Source organism: Ambystoma mexicanum, chromosome 14, assembly GCF_040938575.1.
Source record: "Ambystoma mexicanum isolate Mex_15411 chromosome 14, UKY_AmexF1_1, whole genome shotgun sequence".
Taxonomy (NCBI): domain Eukaryota; kingdom Metazoa; phylum Chordata; class Amphibia; order Caudata; family Ambystomatidae; genus Ambystoma; species Ambystoma mexicanum.
Genome location: NC_090940.1, coordinates 207,741,043 through 207,759,317, shown reverse-complemented (window position 1 = coordinate 207,759,317; position 18,275 = coordinate 207,741,043). Strand labels below are relative to the sequence as shown.

At 43.0% G+C, this 18,275-nt stretch overlaps 1 protein-coding gene across 6 annotated transcripts in view; it reads right to left on the bottom strand.

The window, feature by feature from the left end:
• SYT16 (synaptotagmin 16) overlaps positions 1-18,275 on the bottom strand; it is a 695,358-nt gene that overhangs the window by 340,562 nt on the left and 336,521 nt on the right. For 3 of the 6 annotated variants that reach the window (XM_069638935.1, XM_069638933.1, XM_069638936.1), the window contains exon 2: positions 5,479-5,658. In XM_069638935.1, coding sequence (XP_069495036.1) covers positions 5,479-5,658 — 180 coding nt within the window. Of the gene's footprint in view, positions 1-5,478; positions 5,659-18,275 lie in introns of those variants that run through there. The other 3 variants (XM_069638932.1, XM_069638934.1, XM_069638931.1) reach the window with 2 other exon arrangements.

Here is an 18,275-nt window from a genome sequence, read left to right as displayed (position 1 = left end):
CAAGTTGGCCATAACCACCATTGCCAAAATAAAGAGGGGGCAATATTTTACAAAGCATATAAACCTTATTGGCCAAACAACAAGAGAACCTTGTGTGAGGGGTCAGAAATTTTTGAAATATGCCGTTTTATTAACTTAAAAGGTTGGATAAACACCTCACTATGCCTACCCTGACGAGGATTTCCCTGCCTAAAATAAACTAAAGGAAACACTAACAATGAATATCTGTCCCTCACACTTATACATACAGTAACTCAACAAGGTAATGCATGGCAGTTCAAATGCAATAAAAATATATCGGTTAAGTTCACCATATAACGACAGTCTATGATCTGGGTGAATTTCCCTTCCCCAGACTCAACAAGATTCTGTTCCACAGTTCAAAAGGAAATAAGAAAAATCCTCTTCTGTAAAAGTTCAAACAGTTCTTTGTAACTACAGCTTGACAACAAAAGGTTCACCGACTCCATTGGTTCAACAAAAGATTCTTCCTTTTGTGATAGTAAGGTTCAAAATAATCTTCTCCACATGAAGAATAACTCCTTTGTCAAGATACGTTTGCCTCAACATAGTACTTCTGAAGTTTTATAAACACTTCTGCAGCAGTTTTATACAGATCTTGCTTCAGCAATGAAAGTTGGTCAGAATGATTTGCCAACCCCACTTGACAGCACTTCATCAACTTCCACCTGGTTTACTTGCATGCCAGGCCTACTACTTCAAAGTTTCCTGTTCAGGTATACTAACCCTACCCGAACAATAATTTACAACTAACAAGTGCTTTTGTGATTAGGGTCCACTTAGAACAGCTTGGCAGTGTTCATTACTTTACAACATCATGGTTTAAGTATTTATTCAGAAAAGACAAAATTCACGTTAGTGCTCTTTGGTACCCTTTTGTAATTTCCAACACATCTGCAAGTTATGCTCCTCTCCTCCGAACAACCTTTACCAGAAGGGCAGCCTTCTTGCCACTCTTGTTTCCTTCCTTCTTTATTAACCAAACACTGAGCAGCATAGGGTTTTATTCTGCTTCTTCCTTAGCTTTGACAATGTGGGTTTATACCAGCTTTTGTTATGTACATCTTCAAATATGGGCAATAAGCTTTGCAACATTTGGAACTCATTAGTGCCCTCCTGACTTTGGCAATGACTGCTGGTTTTAAACAGTCTTGCTTTTGGTTTCTTTTGGCTTAGGCAATGGTTGTCTGAATTAGGTTCTAATCGTTTTGCCCTCTTTTGTATCTTGTATATTCTAATTAACCATGCATGCTTAAAGACACAGTCATTTGGTTTTGTAAAATCACGATTTCTCTGACTTCTAATAGTTTGGTATTCAAAATTGCCTGTGGTATTATCTTAACACGCACGTGAGTGCTTTCGAGTTTTAAAACACTTGTAGTAAGCACGCGAGCGGCCTCGGAGCGCTCTGGTGTCACTCTCAGCTGGTGAACTAACCGAGTAAGAAGTGCGCCTGCGATTCTCTCGCTGCTCACAGTTACTTCGCTTCAGCGGCTCCTGCTGATTTCGGTCCTCTGCCGCACACACCACTTGTACATGGAGCTTCCTTTGCTCCAGCGGATCTCTGGTGCTCGCCAGTCACCGGAGACAGCCTTGGGGGGGGAGAAAGCTTTCCACACTTTTGCTTCCCGCAGCGCAGCCTCTGCAAAACAGGTCTTCAGAGGGCAAACTTCCCTCTCTCAGGGCTCCTATTGTGCGACCTCTACAATTAAGGTTTCTGGAGGCACAGACCCTCCGAGGACTGGCTACTGCTCTCTGCTCAACAGTGGTCCACTGCTCTCTGCTGAACACTGTTGCCGGTGTCTTATCCCTCATCCAGCTTCTCCTGCTTAAAGCGCTCACGCTGCAGTCTCTGCTTACTTGCTTCATTAATGGCCTGCACCTGAGGGGGCCTTTTTAAGTCTCCCTCAGGTGTGGGTCATTCCCACTAACAAGCTGCACTCTGCTGCCTTGTTCCTCTTCAGTCCTCTTCTTAGTCCTAGTTCTTTGGGGCTTATGGGACTTGAAGCCCTTATTGTAGAAATTCGTTTTTCTAACTTAATTTTCAGTTTCAAACTTATTTCTGTTCCCCATAATATTCTGTAAAGGAATATCATACGGCTCAATCAGAAGATTGGCTTGTATAGAGAAATACATTTCTTTAGTGCTTGAACTGTTATTATTCCCAGACTGCTTTTGACAGTTCCTTTTTCGATTTTGGGGAGCTTCTAGCTCTATAAGTCTCCAGGGTGTTAGAAGGTTTTTCCTTTCCTTCACTGCCTAGGGGTTTATGATTGTCTTTAACCCTATTAAGATGTTCAACCTGCAGACCTAAAAGATTGTTATGAGAACAAGCCCTTATATACTCTGGTACTGAGGAAATGTCCACCCTAGAGGAGGACAAATACTGTGTCTCACCCCACAGAGTCCTCTTATTTCCCTGGGCCCTTTCTCCTTCCATGTGATCCTCCCACAGAACACCACCCCCAAAGTCAGGATCAGGAAGTGTCTGCCTTTCCTTGGCCACCTGGGAGGAGACTTCAGGTAGGGTTTTTGTGGGAAATCCAAAGGATTCACCACACTTGTCACAGAAAGATATAACCATTATTGCCAGAGTGAGGAAGATGCAATAGTTGAACAAGATATCAACAAGCATTGCCAAAGCCAAAGAGGAGCAAGTATAATTAAGGAACATTGTCAGCAGTTACTTGATGTGAAAGTTGGAAAACAAGTGTGGCAGGGGAGTAGCCCTCCTGGTAAAAAACAATTCCAGGAGGAGAGGAGTATAACCTGCATTGCCTATGGCAAATACAACCGTGGAACAAACAGCACCAATGTGAATCATGTTTTCCCAGAAGAAGTTGTGAATTCTGATGTTGTTGAAAGTTAAAGGCTTTTCCAAAAAGGCTTTAAGTAAATCTCACTACAGAGTAGTGTTAGAAGCTTTTCATTCTGATAGGGAGTACACTAGAACGGGGACCTTTTAGTGGTAGTTCTGGCAGGTTAGTGGAGCAGGAAGAAATCATTGAAGTACTGAATTATGGTTGAAGGTTGTGAAGAAGTGGCAAGATCACTAAAGTTTTCACTAAATTGTTGTGGAATCATCCTGACAAAACATTGCTGTTGATACAGAATAATTGTGAAAGTATTTTGTTTTCCTAAGGAGATGTTGGGTTGAACTTTTGTCTATGTATGTGGAGAGAAAAATATGTTTTGTTTGGCTGAACCTTTGTTAAAGTCTAAGTGAAAGACATTTGGAGTAAGAAGGACTTTATGATCAAAACGTGGCTACAACAAGGAACTTTCTTATTTGAACTTTTGATTGGAAATCCTGTTTTGAATCTGGGGCAGAGGATCCGACCCAGGTTACAAGTATACACAGTTATTAGGTTTATGTTAAACATAACTGTTGTTTCTGTTTCCTTTGAATTTCCATATATTATCTTAATTAATTTGATGTATGTATAAATGTGAGGGACAGATTCCTTTTATTAGACTGTTTTCCCTTAGTTTATTTTCAGGCAGGGAAATCCTTGTTAGTTTAGGGATAGTGAGGCTATTGTCAAACCCTTATGAGTTAATAAAATGGCTTCTTGTGAAAAAAACTTTATCAAGTTGTCCGCCTCACATTTCTAGCCCCTTACAACTACCTCATCACACTCAAACATGGTTAAACAGCAGTGTCAAAGCTTTTTACTTGTGGAAAAAGCTAAAAGAACCACCAGCAAAAATCAAGATGCTGCAAAGGAACCGACCTGGAAGCTCTACAAAACTATCCATCGCCTCATGAACAGCTTCTGTATGAAGCCGGCCCTTTAACAGACTCAAACTACTCTACACAATGTTTTGCTTAAAAAAAGGACAGGGCGTGTGAAATGGCATCTTAAATAGCTGCATACGTTTTGTATTTATTCAGACCCATACAGCCCCCCTTTAAACATTTTTTTTTAAAAAATACAAATTCATATATATATATATATCAGAGAAACTGAAGGAAGAAAGGCGGACCGCACTCAGCATGGATCCAGAAGGGTCCCACAATCCCAAAAGGGGAGAGGACCCCCAGAAAGAATGCACAATGCTCACACAATATGTGAAGAATGTAAAAATTATTTTAATAATAAAAATAACCTGCACGGTGTGTGCAGAGCAAGAAAAAGGGGGGGGAGACTGGGGAAACAGCAAGACAGACAGAGGCAGGACGCCCGGTAAGCGGCCCACCCACAACGCATTTCACGCTCAACTGAGCGCTTGATACATATATGCACACCTTCAGCTAGCTGTCTCCTTTTAGACAACAGCTAAGCACTTTGCAGCAAATAGTTTTGTTTTCCCCCATTATATAGTCCTAAAAGTTTCAGAATGCAATGTGCCATTGTTAAAAAAATAACCGACGGGCTGAAGGTGACACACATGACATGCTTGACATTTAAAACACAAATTACATCTACTCTTACTATTACCCAATTGCACACAAGTGCACACTGACATGAGAAGCATGTGTATTAGACTGAAGCCTTCACCACAATCCAAGAGGCTATGATTCTCCCTAATTTAATTTTCTTGACTAAGTTTCTTATTAGTGGCAGAACGGTGGATGTTGGACTTAACTCTTGAGATCATTTTCCAATCACCTGGAGAGGTAAAACAGGTGTTAACAACCATGTTTAAAAGGTCTATGCATGTTTAATGCCAAAGGAACCTCCTCGGGGTAAACACCAGACTCGACCCTTGCAACTCAGGAAGCAGATCAAGATCCTCCTGTTCAAGGAATGATTCCTGCTTAGCACCTAGGTCCGCCTCCATACCCCACCGAACCTGAGACGGGGCAATCTCTTCCACCTGGCTCCCCCCCCCACCCCCGCAACTCCAGGGCTGCTTGGAGATCCCTTGCTGACAAATAACCGGCCCTTCCCCTCCCGGGTTTGTTAGCTCCCCTGCCCTTGTTTTGATCCCTTGCAATCTGCTTCCCTCACCATGTGCTTCCCCCTAGGGCTTTTAAAGAGTTCTGTCACTCCCGAATCTAGCTATGCCTTCCATAAATACACTAAAATGCCTTGTTTACCATCTTGGGGACTTTGGAAGTTTCTGGATAGTGGAGTGGGTCAGCTAAACGAAATGTCTTTCTCCATCTCCCCTCTGCCAAAAATGAATGCATCTACGTCAGTGACTGATTTTCGTAATGGCGTCAATGCATTGAATTCCATGAGAATCCCTGTTAAACGCACCCCGCCCAGAAAGTACACTTGTTTGTGCTACAAAGTGCTAATACTTTTGTAAACCATTGTTCACACGGATCTGCATGCCTTTTTTTGCAGTTCGTGGTGCAAACAAAGACAATTCCACAGAGTGGACCGCAGTGCACATACGTGCAAGCATTGGCAGCCCGCTCCATGCAATTGTCACTTACTTAAGAATGTCCCCCACTTCCCGTCCCTTATGGTTCTCAAGAGTTCGCTGTGAGAATGCAATGCTTACCAAGTCCTTCGTGCACCCCAGCCTTTTCTTTGGAGCGCTTCCTTTTACGCTGTTGCTCCAGGCAGGGGAGGCCGCCAACTTTCTCAAAGCAAAGCTTCTTGTTTATGAAGAGGAAAAGAACGGCCAGCAAAATAATGAAGACTCCCGCTGCAGACAGGAATCCAATGGCCTCTGGTGTAACTAGGGAGGGAATTCAAAGGAACAATACGTAAGTCTCCAGTTAAAGCAAATATGCAAACAAGCCCTCTCAATATTGCAACTAAAATTGTATTACACTGAGAAAGATTCCATGCAGCGGTCATGAAAAGTTCACAGATTTTGGATGCCTGTGTGCGTAGCACGGAGGGGACTCCTTACGAATGCTCCTAGGTGTAAGCAGAGGGCAACGGGGGAACGCAAAGCGTTTCCCCCTGGGGTGGTTTGGGCGCTGCACAGGCCACGCTGGCCTGGTTTACGGTGCGCTGCGGGGGTACTTAAGGGTGCAGGGAAGGTTCGAGAGCAGGCGACGGTTGAGGACGAGCATTTAATTTGTTTTGGTAATGGTTGTAACATCTAACACAGATCTCCAGAGTGTTTGCTGGTGCAAAAAACATTCAGATTGCACAGGAATCCACGGTATCTCCGCCCACATGAAAACCGCATTCGGGCGGAGAGGCTTACAAAGTTGCAAGGCAGAGTGGATAGGGTTGGGGTATTCGTAAATTACCCTCTATGGTGCTCTCTCAGCCGCACAAATCAATTAAAATCACATTGGCGGTCATTTTGGATGAGCCGTAATATTAATGGGAGGTGTAAAATCCTGGTGTACGGCTTTTACGCCTTCCATTAACGTCACAGCTCATTTTCGTCAATTAGTATGGCAGAGAGGAGGGGCAGAACGCAACTTGCATTTCCGCAGCTCCCTTTTCCTCTGTGTTACAATTGCTTGGGATCTCTATGGAGCCCACCGGCTTTTTACACCAGCAAATGCAGATGTACTGTATTAAGCGTCCATTGTAAATGCTGCGTGCCAGGCGCACATTGCAGGCAGTGTTTACTTCATTTGTACAGCGAAGCGCAAAGGTGCAGGGCAAAAGGTGGCATACAATAGTGTATGCCACCTTTTGCCCTGCACTTTTGCACTCTGCCGTTCAAATGGCAAAAATGTGGCGGCGAGGAGCAGTGCTAACGTAACAGTTCCACGCCATCAAATTATGGGCACCTAAAAAATGAGCTCTATGCAATTTGTGCGCTGTCTGTAGCATACAATGAAAGTGACCACACCCGGCTGTTCTAGAAGTTGCACATTACATCGTATTCACTGCATTAAGCATTAGTAGTGTGTAAAATATAGTGTGGTTCATTATCGAGTCCCCCGCAGGTGACCAGTTATGTTTGCCCCTTGACGTACACAATTTTCAAAAAGGTGGTGTACACGCTTTTAAGCCACTCTTTTGCGCTTCGCTGTGCAAAATAAGTAAATGCTGCTTCCGTTTACGAGCATGTCGGGCAGCGTTCATTCTAATTGTGAATGCTGCTTATTATGCACGCATGATAAGCCACGTTCACAATTATAAGTAAACGCTGTCTGGCCTGCGAACAGGCCAGGCAGCATTTACTCACTTTGCACATCGGAGTGCAAAAGTGTAAGACAAAAGGCAGTGTAAACGAGTGTAAGCTGACTTTTGCCCTGCACATTTGCACTGTGTCTAAACAGAACGCTGCCAAATTACCCCCAGGAGCAACAGGAGTTCCATGCTGGCACAAATACTAGAGTATTTGCATGGCGGAGAGGAAGGGTGAGGCGGAATCGTAAATTAAGATCCGCCCTGCCTCTCGGTCATGCAAATTGTTAAAAATGGGTTATAGTAAATTAAATGCGTAAAATAGCTTTTCCGCATTTCATTTACGTTACTGCTAAACGAACTTTAGCTCCCATGAGTTACAAGTGATGAACTAGCCGTGCAGCAAACAAGGACCCTAAAAAAAATCTATTGATTCTTTTATATGGATTTTGAACACGTCTTTAAGAGCTGCTTTAATTTTAACGTTTACAGGTGAAACGCCAACTTGTTTATCAAAAGTAAAGTTAAAAATAAAATGATTATGAACCACATTTCTTATTACTAGTGGCCATATTGAGGGAGGTTCACAAAATAATCTAAAAACAAGTGCAAAGCGGGCCAAAATGTGCAACAGCCTCTGTGCAAAATGCATACATGGAGGTGGTTGCAAACGCCACTGTACCAAGATGGCTGCGATCTCATAAGTATCTGTGCATTGCATGACGTGCACTTTCTGCCAATGCACGCTGACCACAAGCGTGCACTGGCGGAGGCATTTAAACTTACTTGCACAAGGAAGCGCAAAAGATGTGTTCACCTGTTTTGTCAGGTTTATCACACTTTTTTGCATATAAGATACTTGATGTTAGTGCACATGTTGGAAACAGTCCGTACAAATTAGAGACGTTTTACACAATAACTCCCTTTGTGTGCAGCCCCTTACAGAGGGCAGTGTGTGCAATCACCACTGTGGGCAGGCGCATACACAGGTGTAACCTCATGCCCCACAACACTCCTTGTGCATCATCCAATACACGCGTTACCAGACTGGCACAAGGCAGAGTATGCAGCCACCTATTTGATCCTCACATACATTTGTTAGTAGTGTCACAAAGCCGACTGGGATCAATATGAGACGGCTGCAGAAGTCTAGGTTTAAGAGCTTGTGGTAAGCTAGAATCGGGAGAAAGGCCTGGTTGCATTGTGTCTACTCTCTTTCATTCACAGGGCACATCTATTCTGTCCCTAGACCTAGGATCCTGGCCCTGTTCTGAAACAGAAAGCCCAAAGGGTGCTCGCCAGGATGTCTTTACAAATAATAAAGCCCTGTCTGTAAGCCTATGCTAGCCTAGATTCTGTCCCTACCACTTATAAACAAATATACAAAGCAGACAAAGATACAATTCGGCCATCAGCACGGTAGGTGAATGTAGACTGGTTTCTGACCAAGCTGCCAATGGGATAGGTTAATCCTCTCTGGGTTCTCAGCCTTTGATACAGTTTGTACTGTGCCTCAAGTGTAAATTCAAGTACTCTTTCTACAGTTCAAAACAACAAATGTCTCTCCTCCATTCTAGCAATGGGACAGCTCTTAGTACTCTTTATGAGAGAGCTTGCGACCCTTTTCTCTCTCCGATATCTCCACTGTGTAAGAGGTTGATTTCTCACACCTTACCTTGAGGTAATTTGTCTCCCACCCTTCCCTGGGCTCAGGTTCATTTCCTTCCCATCTAGGGGTTTGCTTTTGTATGCCTCACTACGGTTCTGCCTCTCTCACTGTGCCTTGTTATAAATGTACTCACCCCCACGCTGATACTGTGTTCAAAGAGGGCCAGAAACCACACCAGCCATATCTACAGGATGTTTCTGGTTATCAGTCTTTGTAACCCTCATGTAGCCAACAAAGATAGTATTGGAGTCTTGGGGATACGGAGGATAACTGATGTTCCTTCTTAGGGACTTCCTGTGCTGTAAGGGAGGTGGGGGGGGGAGAGTGACCCCCAGTGGATCTTGCTTGCCCTGTCCCCTAGAGGGTGTTAAGCTTATCAGGTTCACCTCCCTAGTCCCAAAGGTGGGGGATCCCCATTAGGGACAGAGGACAAATTCCCTGTATTCGTCACAAGATATAGCCATACTAGGGACCGTTACAAAATTGGGCCAACTGATGAAAATGCAACAGAATAAAAGGATGGATTCTCCTTCGAGGGGTAGAAGTAATACATCTCAGAATTGTTTAACCCTCCGGTGGTCACTCCTCTATTACTCACAGTTTTAGGAGTGTGAGTGTCCCCACACTACTTTCTTGGTTCTTGTTATGTAGATTCAGGTTCACTGCTTCTCATCCTGGGCGTCTGGAAGACACCTTAACTTTGGTCTCAGGTCCCTACGTGCACTTATAAGTTAGGCCTATATGACTGCAAAAGGGAGAGCTAGCTGATACCGGGATAAGCCCTAAAGCATTCACCAGAAGGCTAGCCAAATGAACTTCTCTTAAGATTCTGGTTCTAGTCCCCAACATCGCTTCCTTGTGTACGTCCCTGGTAAACCCCAATGCTCTTGTTACTAACAGGACCTTTCCTGCACATCTTTTTGTGCAGTAGCGTCTGGAGTGTACCAAGTGCCGAGTGGGATTACCAAACAAATGAGCTCAGGCCCAAATAACCAGGCAGACTCAAAGAATATGGCAAAATACTACTTTATTATCAGTTCAATAATGTAGGGAAACCTGGCGAACAAACAGATTGTATCTCACACACTTTCAGCACATTTTCATTTAGCAAAAGGCTTTATACCTCGATGTACGTCCGCTATGACATCATCCTATGTGGCAAACAGTAAAGACCTATTGGGAACATATATATCTATAGTTCGTATAAGTGTTAGTATCATCAATGGCTGCCCTTTATCTGGAAGGCGCACCTTAAACCCCCCTCTAACTATGTAAAATACTGATAATAGCAGCGTATAGGCTTCTGCAACAATGTATAGTTTACCATGACATAAGCACTCATGATTGGTTGGCACTCAAGCTTGTACATTCGGCTTGTTAGCAGCACGTAAGCAAAGAAACCCAGGTTCAAAGGAACAACTTCAGACAACTGCCTTTCTTAACTAATTAGCCTACCATCTCTCATCAGTCAGGTACTAAGCCAAGGCTGCATCTTTGACTTGACCTGGCAGACTTTAAAAGGGAGTGAAGGTATGTTGCTGTGCTCATAGCATAAGGGATGAAAGAACATACATAGCAGCTTTCGTCGGATGAACTTCTCCCCGCCTCCTTCATGTGCTGATACCACATGTTGTTCTTTAAATGGGCTGAGTTATTAAGATATCCATCTACATCCACATTATCTTTTTCAGCATCCCTCTTAATCAGGGAAAATATCACTTGTGCTTTTGTTAGGGATAAGAACAGCTGTCCCATTGTTAGCTACTTCATCTACATTATAAAACATCATTTGGCAAAATGCTATACGAATAAGGAAATAAAGACTCCACATTTTACTAAATTTAGCCACAAGGAATGTTGCAAAAGAATTCATACGTCTCACTGCATTTTATGTATTAATAGTCTTCCTGTGAGCAATGTGTCTTTTACAAATTGGAAAATTCCCATCATCTTTTATCAACGTTTAGTTCCCAATACTCTTCGTAATAATTACACTTTTTTAACAGAAATTGCAATCATATTGCAATGATGATCATTTGAATAATAGGGGCTGTCTTAGGATTTCCCAAAAAGGTGACAATATCAATGTTTTGACTCACTAGAACTGGATAGGATCAAAGTATATAAGTGAAAACAGCATATAAGAATGTGTGTAACATTATAGGCAACAAATTGTCATGTGCTCTTATTCTTTTTCTGTTTTCAAATGGCTCTTTAACCTAATAGGAATAGTTCTGGGAACACTAAAACATGTTCTTTGTTTCCCTTTAAAGTTGGGAATAATCAGAAGCTTGAATTTTTTTATTTAATCTGTTCTTGTTGGCTCTTGGTTGTCGATCTAGTCTGCATTCGCGGGACTTCTTCTCTTGCTTCACTGTCAACAGGTGCCAAAGTGGTAAGGTTCCCTCCTTTGTAAGGCTTTACGTCATTCAGATGTAGCCAATCTCGTCTTCCTTGGATCTTCATGGCAGTGGGGGTGAACCCCTCTACTTGGTACAGTCCTTCAAAGCGGGGCTTATTCCGAGTGCAAACAAAACTCTTTTTAACAGTTCTATAGGATTGCTCCTTTGGCTGTCTTCTACAATCTTCTTAGACCCTTCCCTCCGATTTTTGATCTTTTGAGAAATATAAGAAACACTAACAATCATATTTGTCAAATAATCATGCATCTCATCCCCTAATATTTTTTACTACACTATGGGCATCAGTTTCTATTTGAGTGGGAGGAGCAAGGGGTACTCTCATGCAGTATCCAGTCACCAACTCATGAAAAGGCAGAAGGTGATCTGAGCCAGGCTGGTTTCTCAATGCAAATAGAGCCAGGGGTAGGTAATGTAGCCATAATTTCTTCAATATCATCTTGATCTTGGCTATCCTTTCTTTAAGGAGTCCATTTAAGTGCTTGCAAATACCATTTTCCCATCGGTGATAAGAAGATGAAAACATATACTTTATGCCTAATAGAAGAGTAATTTGTTTGAACATCTCATTTACAAAATGCAGCCCATTATCAGACCGGAGGACTTCGCATACACCCTATCTAGGAAATACCTCATGTATGACAGCACATGTGGCATTGGGGTGCGTGCATGGACCTGCCTTATTCCATCTGAAACAAGGACACACTACTACTAGCAAATATATGTAGCCATTGCATGTTTGCAACATATCCACATAATCAATATGCAGATGCTGAAAAGGATGATTGGGACCGGGTATTGCTTCTCACTCTGTTCGCAAGGTATGCCCTGCTGTGAATTTCTGACAGACAATGCAATTCACAAATTGCGCAACGTGTTCTAATAGATTTAGAGTAAAACCAGTCTTCTGCGAGTGTGGCAGAAAGGTTGTCTCTGGTCCCTCCCTCCTAGAACGTTTTATTTAACATGGGGAATATTCTCATAAAACTCAATATTGTTGTACATGGTTCGGCTATGAATGTTGCTGAATTCACTACGCTACATCTTATTTTAAAATTTGATTTATTTTTGCATACAGTTGTACAGCAACTTTAAAAAACTATTCATCAATTCACATATCAAACCAGTACATCTGAAAATAGTCCAATTTTTCTCAGAAAAAAGTGCATTCATTAAAACAATGTATCAAAAACAATCTTTTTCCATAACGACGCAACATGTTAATTACAGCCTTCCTGGTTCCCATTCATGAATATTTTCCACACCTCAGCAGACAAAAGCGATGACTATAAACCTGCCCCTCTCATCGCAACTATCCGTAGCGAGGCAAGAGCCTCTCTGTCCATTATCAAGTGTTTGGTGGATTCAATACAGCCTCCTCCACATAGTCGACATAGTCGTTCACAGCAAGGTATATTTGACCAGGCCCTAGTGATTTCAATGGATTTTACACTTTTAAATGTGATCTTAATTTAGTCCCGAATCACAAGATTTCCCGCATAGCCTTGATATTACCAGGCACCATGCTACGTGTGATGTAGTATTCAAGAAAACCATCTACCCAAGATTTACGCGCCAGCCTATTTTTACAGTACTCAACTGCCTCCAAGGCTAAGCTAGTGGTGTATGTCCATGTCCTAATGTTTTCTGCGTGAGGACTGCTGTCATTACCACTGCATTTGAATGCGAAAATACGTAAAACTCCTCGTTATAATCTGGAATCCATAACACAGGGGCTGTACAAATTGACTTTTTCAACTCTTCAAAGCCTTCTGTCATCTCAACTGTCCATGTTATATCACTTTTACTTATTTGTGCTTCTTCAAGTCCTTTCAGAAGTGGTCTAATTTATGCACTGTAATCAAAATCCCAGGCCCTACAGGAGTTACAAAGACCTACAAATTGCTGTATTACTCTCACTGTCTCAGGTCTTAGAGTTTTCATGATTGATTCTTCTCGCTCAGACGTCACTTTTCTTCCCCCCTGAGAGATTAGCTGCCCTATATACAGGACCTCTTCCTGACAATACTGTAGTTTCTCTGTATCCACTTTGTATCCTTACTCTGCCAATGCTGTCATTAGCTGGACTAAATATTCTCTGCATTTTTCTTCTGTCTTGCTGCACACTAATATGTCCTTGGCATACTGAATTATTGTGCTTTCAAGTTGTACTTTACCTAGGTCCATCTGAAGAACCCTATTAATGATCGATGGGGACTCACTCACAATACCCCTGTGGTAATCTTGTATGTTTCCACCGCTGATTTCTATACGAAAATGAGGTCAAATCTTCTTCTCTCATGAAGGGCAATTGAAAAGAAAGCATTTTTTAAATCTACGACTGTAAAATATTTAGCTGCAGTTGGGATGTTACATAAGATTGTAGATGGATTCAGAACCAGAGGAAACAATGCTTTGACAATATTGTTTAGGCAACGTAGATCATGAATAAATCTCCACAACCCTGCCGTGGATTTCTTTACTGGGTACACAGCAGTGTTACCTGTGGAGTCCGATGGTACTAGTATTCCCTGATGAACTAAAGCGGAAATTATTTCAACTATACCTTTATCTGCTTCTCTGGACATTGGGTTCTGTTTTGCTTATGGTAAATTGCCCCTGGCTTAAGCTTAATTTTAACTGCTCCTGCTCCACTCAATAGAAGCACGTCATATGGGCTGTTGGTCCATAAGAAGCTTAGCACTTTTTCTAAATCTTCCGGGAAAAATGACGGTTTCTTTTTTACCAATGCCATTCTCTGTGGTATTTCCATATTCTCAACTTTTATCCAGTAGGTAAGGCTAATAAAAAATACTAGTTCAATCATCTGAATACTCATCTCTAAACACTTCCTCGTCTGTCCAAGTCTGTTAGACTATACCCTTCGTCAAGAGCTATTACTGTTCTCCATGCTCTTCCTTCATCATCTGCCCCATGAACAACCATCCCTTTCTTCCCTTACTACTACTGCCTCTGGTTCTATGGGAATAACCTCTCCTTCCTCGTCATCCACATGTATTGATGGCCTAAACAAAAATTTGACCGGTATCCACAGTAATTTACCTACCAATCCAGAAAACCATGTCAATAAAATATTTATTTCATGCAAAAATATTTCTGTGTCTAAAGGGACACTTCATAATGCTTTTTGACCTGTAAATGCTAATATAAACTCTCTTAGATTCATGTAATGTATCCTGGAATGAAACATATTATACGTTTGTCAGTAAATTATATCGTCATGTTAAGTTTTGTCATCAAGTCACGTCCTAATATGTTAACTGATGTCTGTCGAGAATGCAATAGTGGCATAGAAATGGCATGTTCTCCTATTGAAGTTGACAATTCATCAGTAAAAGGAACTAAACTCATAGCCCCAGAGAATCCCTGAGCATTCGTGGTAATGCCAGATATTGGATACTTTCCCTCTCAAACACAGGAACAAGTCGCTCCAGTGTCTATAAGAAACAAAAATATCTTGCCTCCTATCGTTACCCTGACCCTCGGTTTCTCTTCGGGGTCTGGTGTCACTGACAGTACTGAACACATCAGGTCGCTCTGTGGGCTTTCCTATTGTGTATATAAATTCATCCCTGTACCCGTAAAAGGATTGCCTCCCACCACTGTCACACTCCCTATTCTGGGTGTAGACGTTTGTGGGACTCCTGTTTTCGCATTCTATTTGGCATCATTGCCTGTTATGTTGGAGTGTATTGTTGGGTCTGTACTTGTGTTTGCATAGGCGGTTGCTGTGGTTGCCCTGTGGCGACTATTTGCAGCAGAATCTGCTGCATTTTCTGTATTTGCGACGCACACATCTGATACTATGTGTGATCTTGGACATAATACACTGGTGGTTCCATTCTATACTGTGGAAAATATTCCATACCCCTCTTGGAGCTTGTCAGTACTGCTGTATGCCCACTCTACTTATACATGTGCTGGCCATATGTCCCATTCTCCCACAATTCCAGAATTGTTGCGGTTATTCTCCATCAAATCCTCCTCCTCCTTGAGGGTTTTGAAATCTGCCTCCTCATCCTCTAGGTCCACTCCCTCTACCACGTGTCCAAAAAAGTTACCCGCCCTGATCTACTGCGTATCCTACATTGATTGACTGTCTAGGCTGCAACTCTTGTGTAACCACTACTTCACCTCTTGTCAGTACTGCTCCTTCTATGGCAAATTTCGACAAGTCTTTCTGAACTAACTTTGCTTCCTCAGGCTTCCTATTCTCAGATTTGTTTCTTATTCTTCTCTTGTAACAATCGACAATGAAGTACAATAGTCAACTGTATTCCTGGCCATGCCTTTGCATCCATTCTACCTGCTTATTCCATCTGCCTTTGCACTGGCTCAGGCAGTACCGGACATAAAATATGATAAAATAATGCTACAGACTTATTCTATGATTCCCTCATCTCAAGACGCTAACGTTCTTGAATCTCCTGAATATAAGCAACAGGATCTTCATTCTCTCTCATTTTCTGTGTCATGATCGCGCTCATGTCTGACTTATCAGGACACTGTACTCTAAATGGCCTCCATACGTCTGCTCTGCAATTATTAAATGTCGCCCTATCATGTGTTGTGCTGTCACACACTCATATCCCGCTCATGTCCATGTGTCGCCAGCTCTCTCGCCTAGGATAACTGCTAGTGGGCCTTTTATGTCACCCACTGCTAACGTCATTCCTGCTGTCATTCTTTCGAACTCATGAATCCATTTACCCTCTCCTCCGGTCAAACTAGGTCATTTTCATTTCAAATTATCTTTATACATCTGCGGCTACAGTATATATTGTGGTCCTCCTCTCCCTTTATTTAATAACAGGAATTGCGTGAATCCTGTTCTACAATCGTATCCACCTACACTCCTTGTCTTCCAAGTGTGGCTATTTTTGCCCGCTCATCTTCGTCCTGGCAATGACCTCAATCAACTTACATAAGGCAGGGACATTTCCCCTACACTACGCGACCGTCCTTGTGGTTGTTCGGGATATGATATAGGCTCTGGTGTTTTATTTCTGGTTCTTCTAAATCTGCCCCCTTTTCCTATGTCTGGATCCAACACGTGTCCTCTTCTTGTGCTCTCTCGTTTTATTCCCTTTCTTCGTCTGACATCATTATACCCCAACTGGTATGGCTGTTATCCCTTTTGTCGTCATCAAGATCTAGCTTGCTTAGAGACAGCGTTCTATGCTTGTCCATCACTACGCCATCTGATCTATCCCTTGTTTCTCTAAGTGGAGATCCTTCGATACTCCCTTTGGTCCCATAGCCATCCTTTTTCCTCATCTGTCTATATAGTTCCCCAATCCTTTTCCCCTATGCCTTCTGCCTCATGCTCATCAGCCCATGTCAGTGCTCTACATATCTCTTGCAGCTCCCTGCAGGGCTGTTGGGACCTCTTCTCTTTCCTCCCATCATTCTTGTTCTTTAACTGACCTTACACATCTGTTAACAATGTGATCAATTTCGTTTGTACACTACTTCTTCTCATTTCCTTTTGTTCTTTCTCTTCCTGTCTTCTCATCTCCCTCTTCTCTTCTTCCTCTCACCTGCTTTGCAACCTTCTTTCTTTCAATCTCTGTGTTTCTACTTCCTCACGTTTCTTTTTCCCAATCTTTTCTCTCCTTCTCTTTTACCTGCCCTTCATACCTTCTTTGCTCTGCCTTTAGCCTCCTCTTTTTCCTTCTCATCTTTGCATTTTCTTTCTCGTTCCTTTTCTTACCTTTCCTGTGTGATGCTGGAAATGCATTGGAGGGACAGGGCCTCCCTGTCCTTGTCCTGTAGTCCTTTTTCATTTGTGTTCTGTATTGTATTCTTCCCAGGAGTCCATGTGGGACTCCTGGCAGTGCAGCTCTTCCTGTTTTTGGTTTTGGTGCACAGACCCATGGGATACCCTTATGGCACCCATGGGTGGGGTGCATCCCTGTGCCCCTAGTGTATGTTTTTGGGCACCTGTGTGTGGCCCACAGAGCAGGGTATGGACTGGTGGCAGCTCCACAGTGATTTTGACAGGTGCTCTAAGTATCCTTCATTTTGGGATGCCCTGGCATTGGTATCAGTTGATTCCTGATAGGAAACAAGATGGCCCCTGCGGCCTTTTGCTTTCTATTGCCTATTACCTTGTTTTCCCAAAGTCCTGGGAAGCCCTGACTCTATCCCTTCCCCCTGACTGGCTGTTGGGTGGAGGTTCCATATATGGTGTTGTTGTGAAGTCCAGGCCAGACTGGCTGGAGCCTTCCCAGTGACTGCATGTTGTGGGTACACCCTGTGGGTGGGATCTGGGTGAATGGAGTGTGTGACGAATATGCACTTCTTGTTGTGGATGTCCAGTTTGTGGTGTTTGACACAATGACTGAGACAACCCTGCACAAAACTGGTATGAATGCAGTGTGGAGTGTTGAATGGCTGTGTACTTGACCCAATACACATATTGGGTCTTACGCTGGTAAGATAGCTCACCGGGTTGAGCGCTCGCTGCTGCGATCTGAGCGTGATCTGCAGGTCGCAGGTTCAAATCCCGGCAAGACCAACTCAGCCTTTCATCCTTCCGAGGTCGATAAATGAGTACCAATTTCGGTTGGGTGATATTGTATGTAAATAGGTGCTCTGTAAAGCGGTTTGGATTAAAGTGCTATATAAATAACACATCATTATCATTAACTTGTTGTGAGTGTCTGGAGAGAAGTGAATGGCCTGAATGTACTATGCACCTGATTGGCTGTCTGCCTGCATGAATGCCCTTCTAGCCAATTGGTTGCCTGAGTGTGACCCAGCAGAATTAATGGGAGATCAACTAGTATATCTGGGGGCCTCTCACTGCTAGAATTCGTGTTCAGAAGCTGAAGAGAAACTGGAGTTGAAACTGAAGCTTAACCTTGAAGCCCTGCTGGAAGAGAAGTCTTGCTGCTGCTCTACTTCGTCGATCAGAAAGCTGCTGTGTCTCCAAGGACTGACCCAGAGAGGACCTGGCTAGGCGCCTTCTTCCCGAGCTACGAGGACCATCGTGCACCAGCTGATCTTTGCCAAAGCTCCCTGGTAGACAGACCTATGACAGGCTGCTGACCGGAGACAGGGACCGCTGCAGAATCACAAGGAGAAGCGCCCGGACACTGTTGTCCATCACCATTGTCAACCGCCGTCGCCGACTGGAGC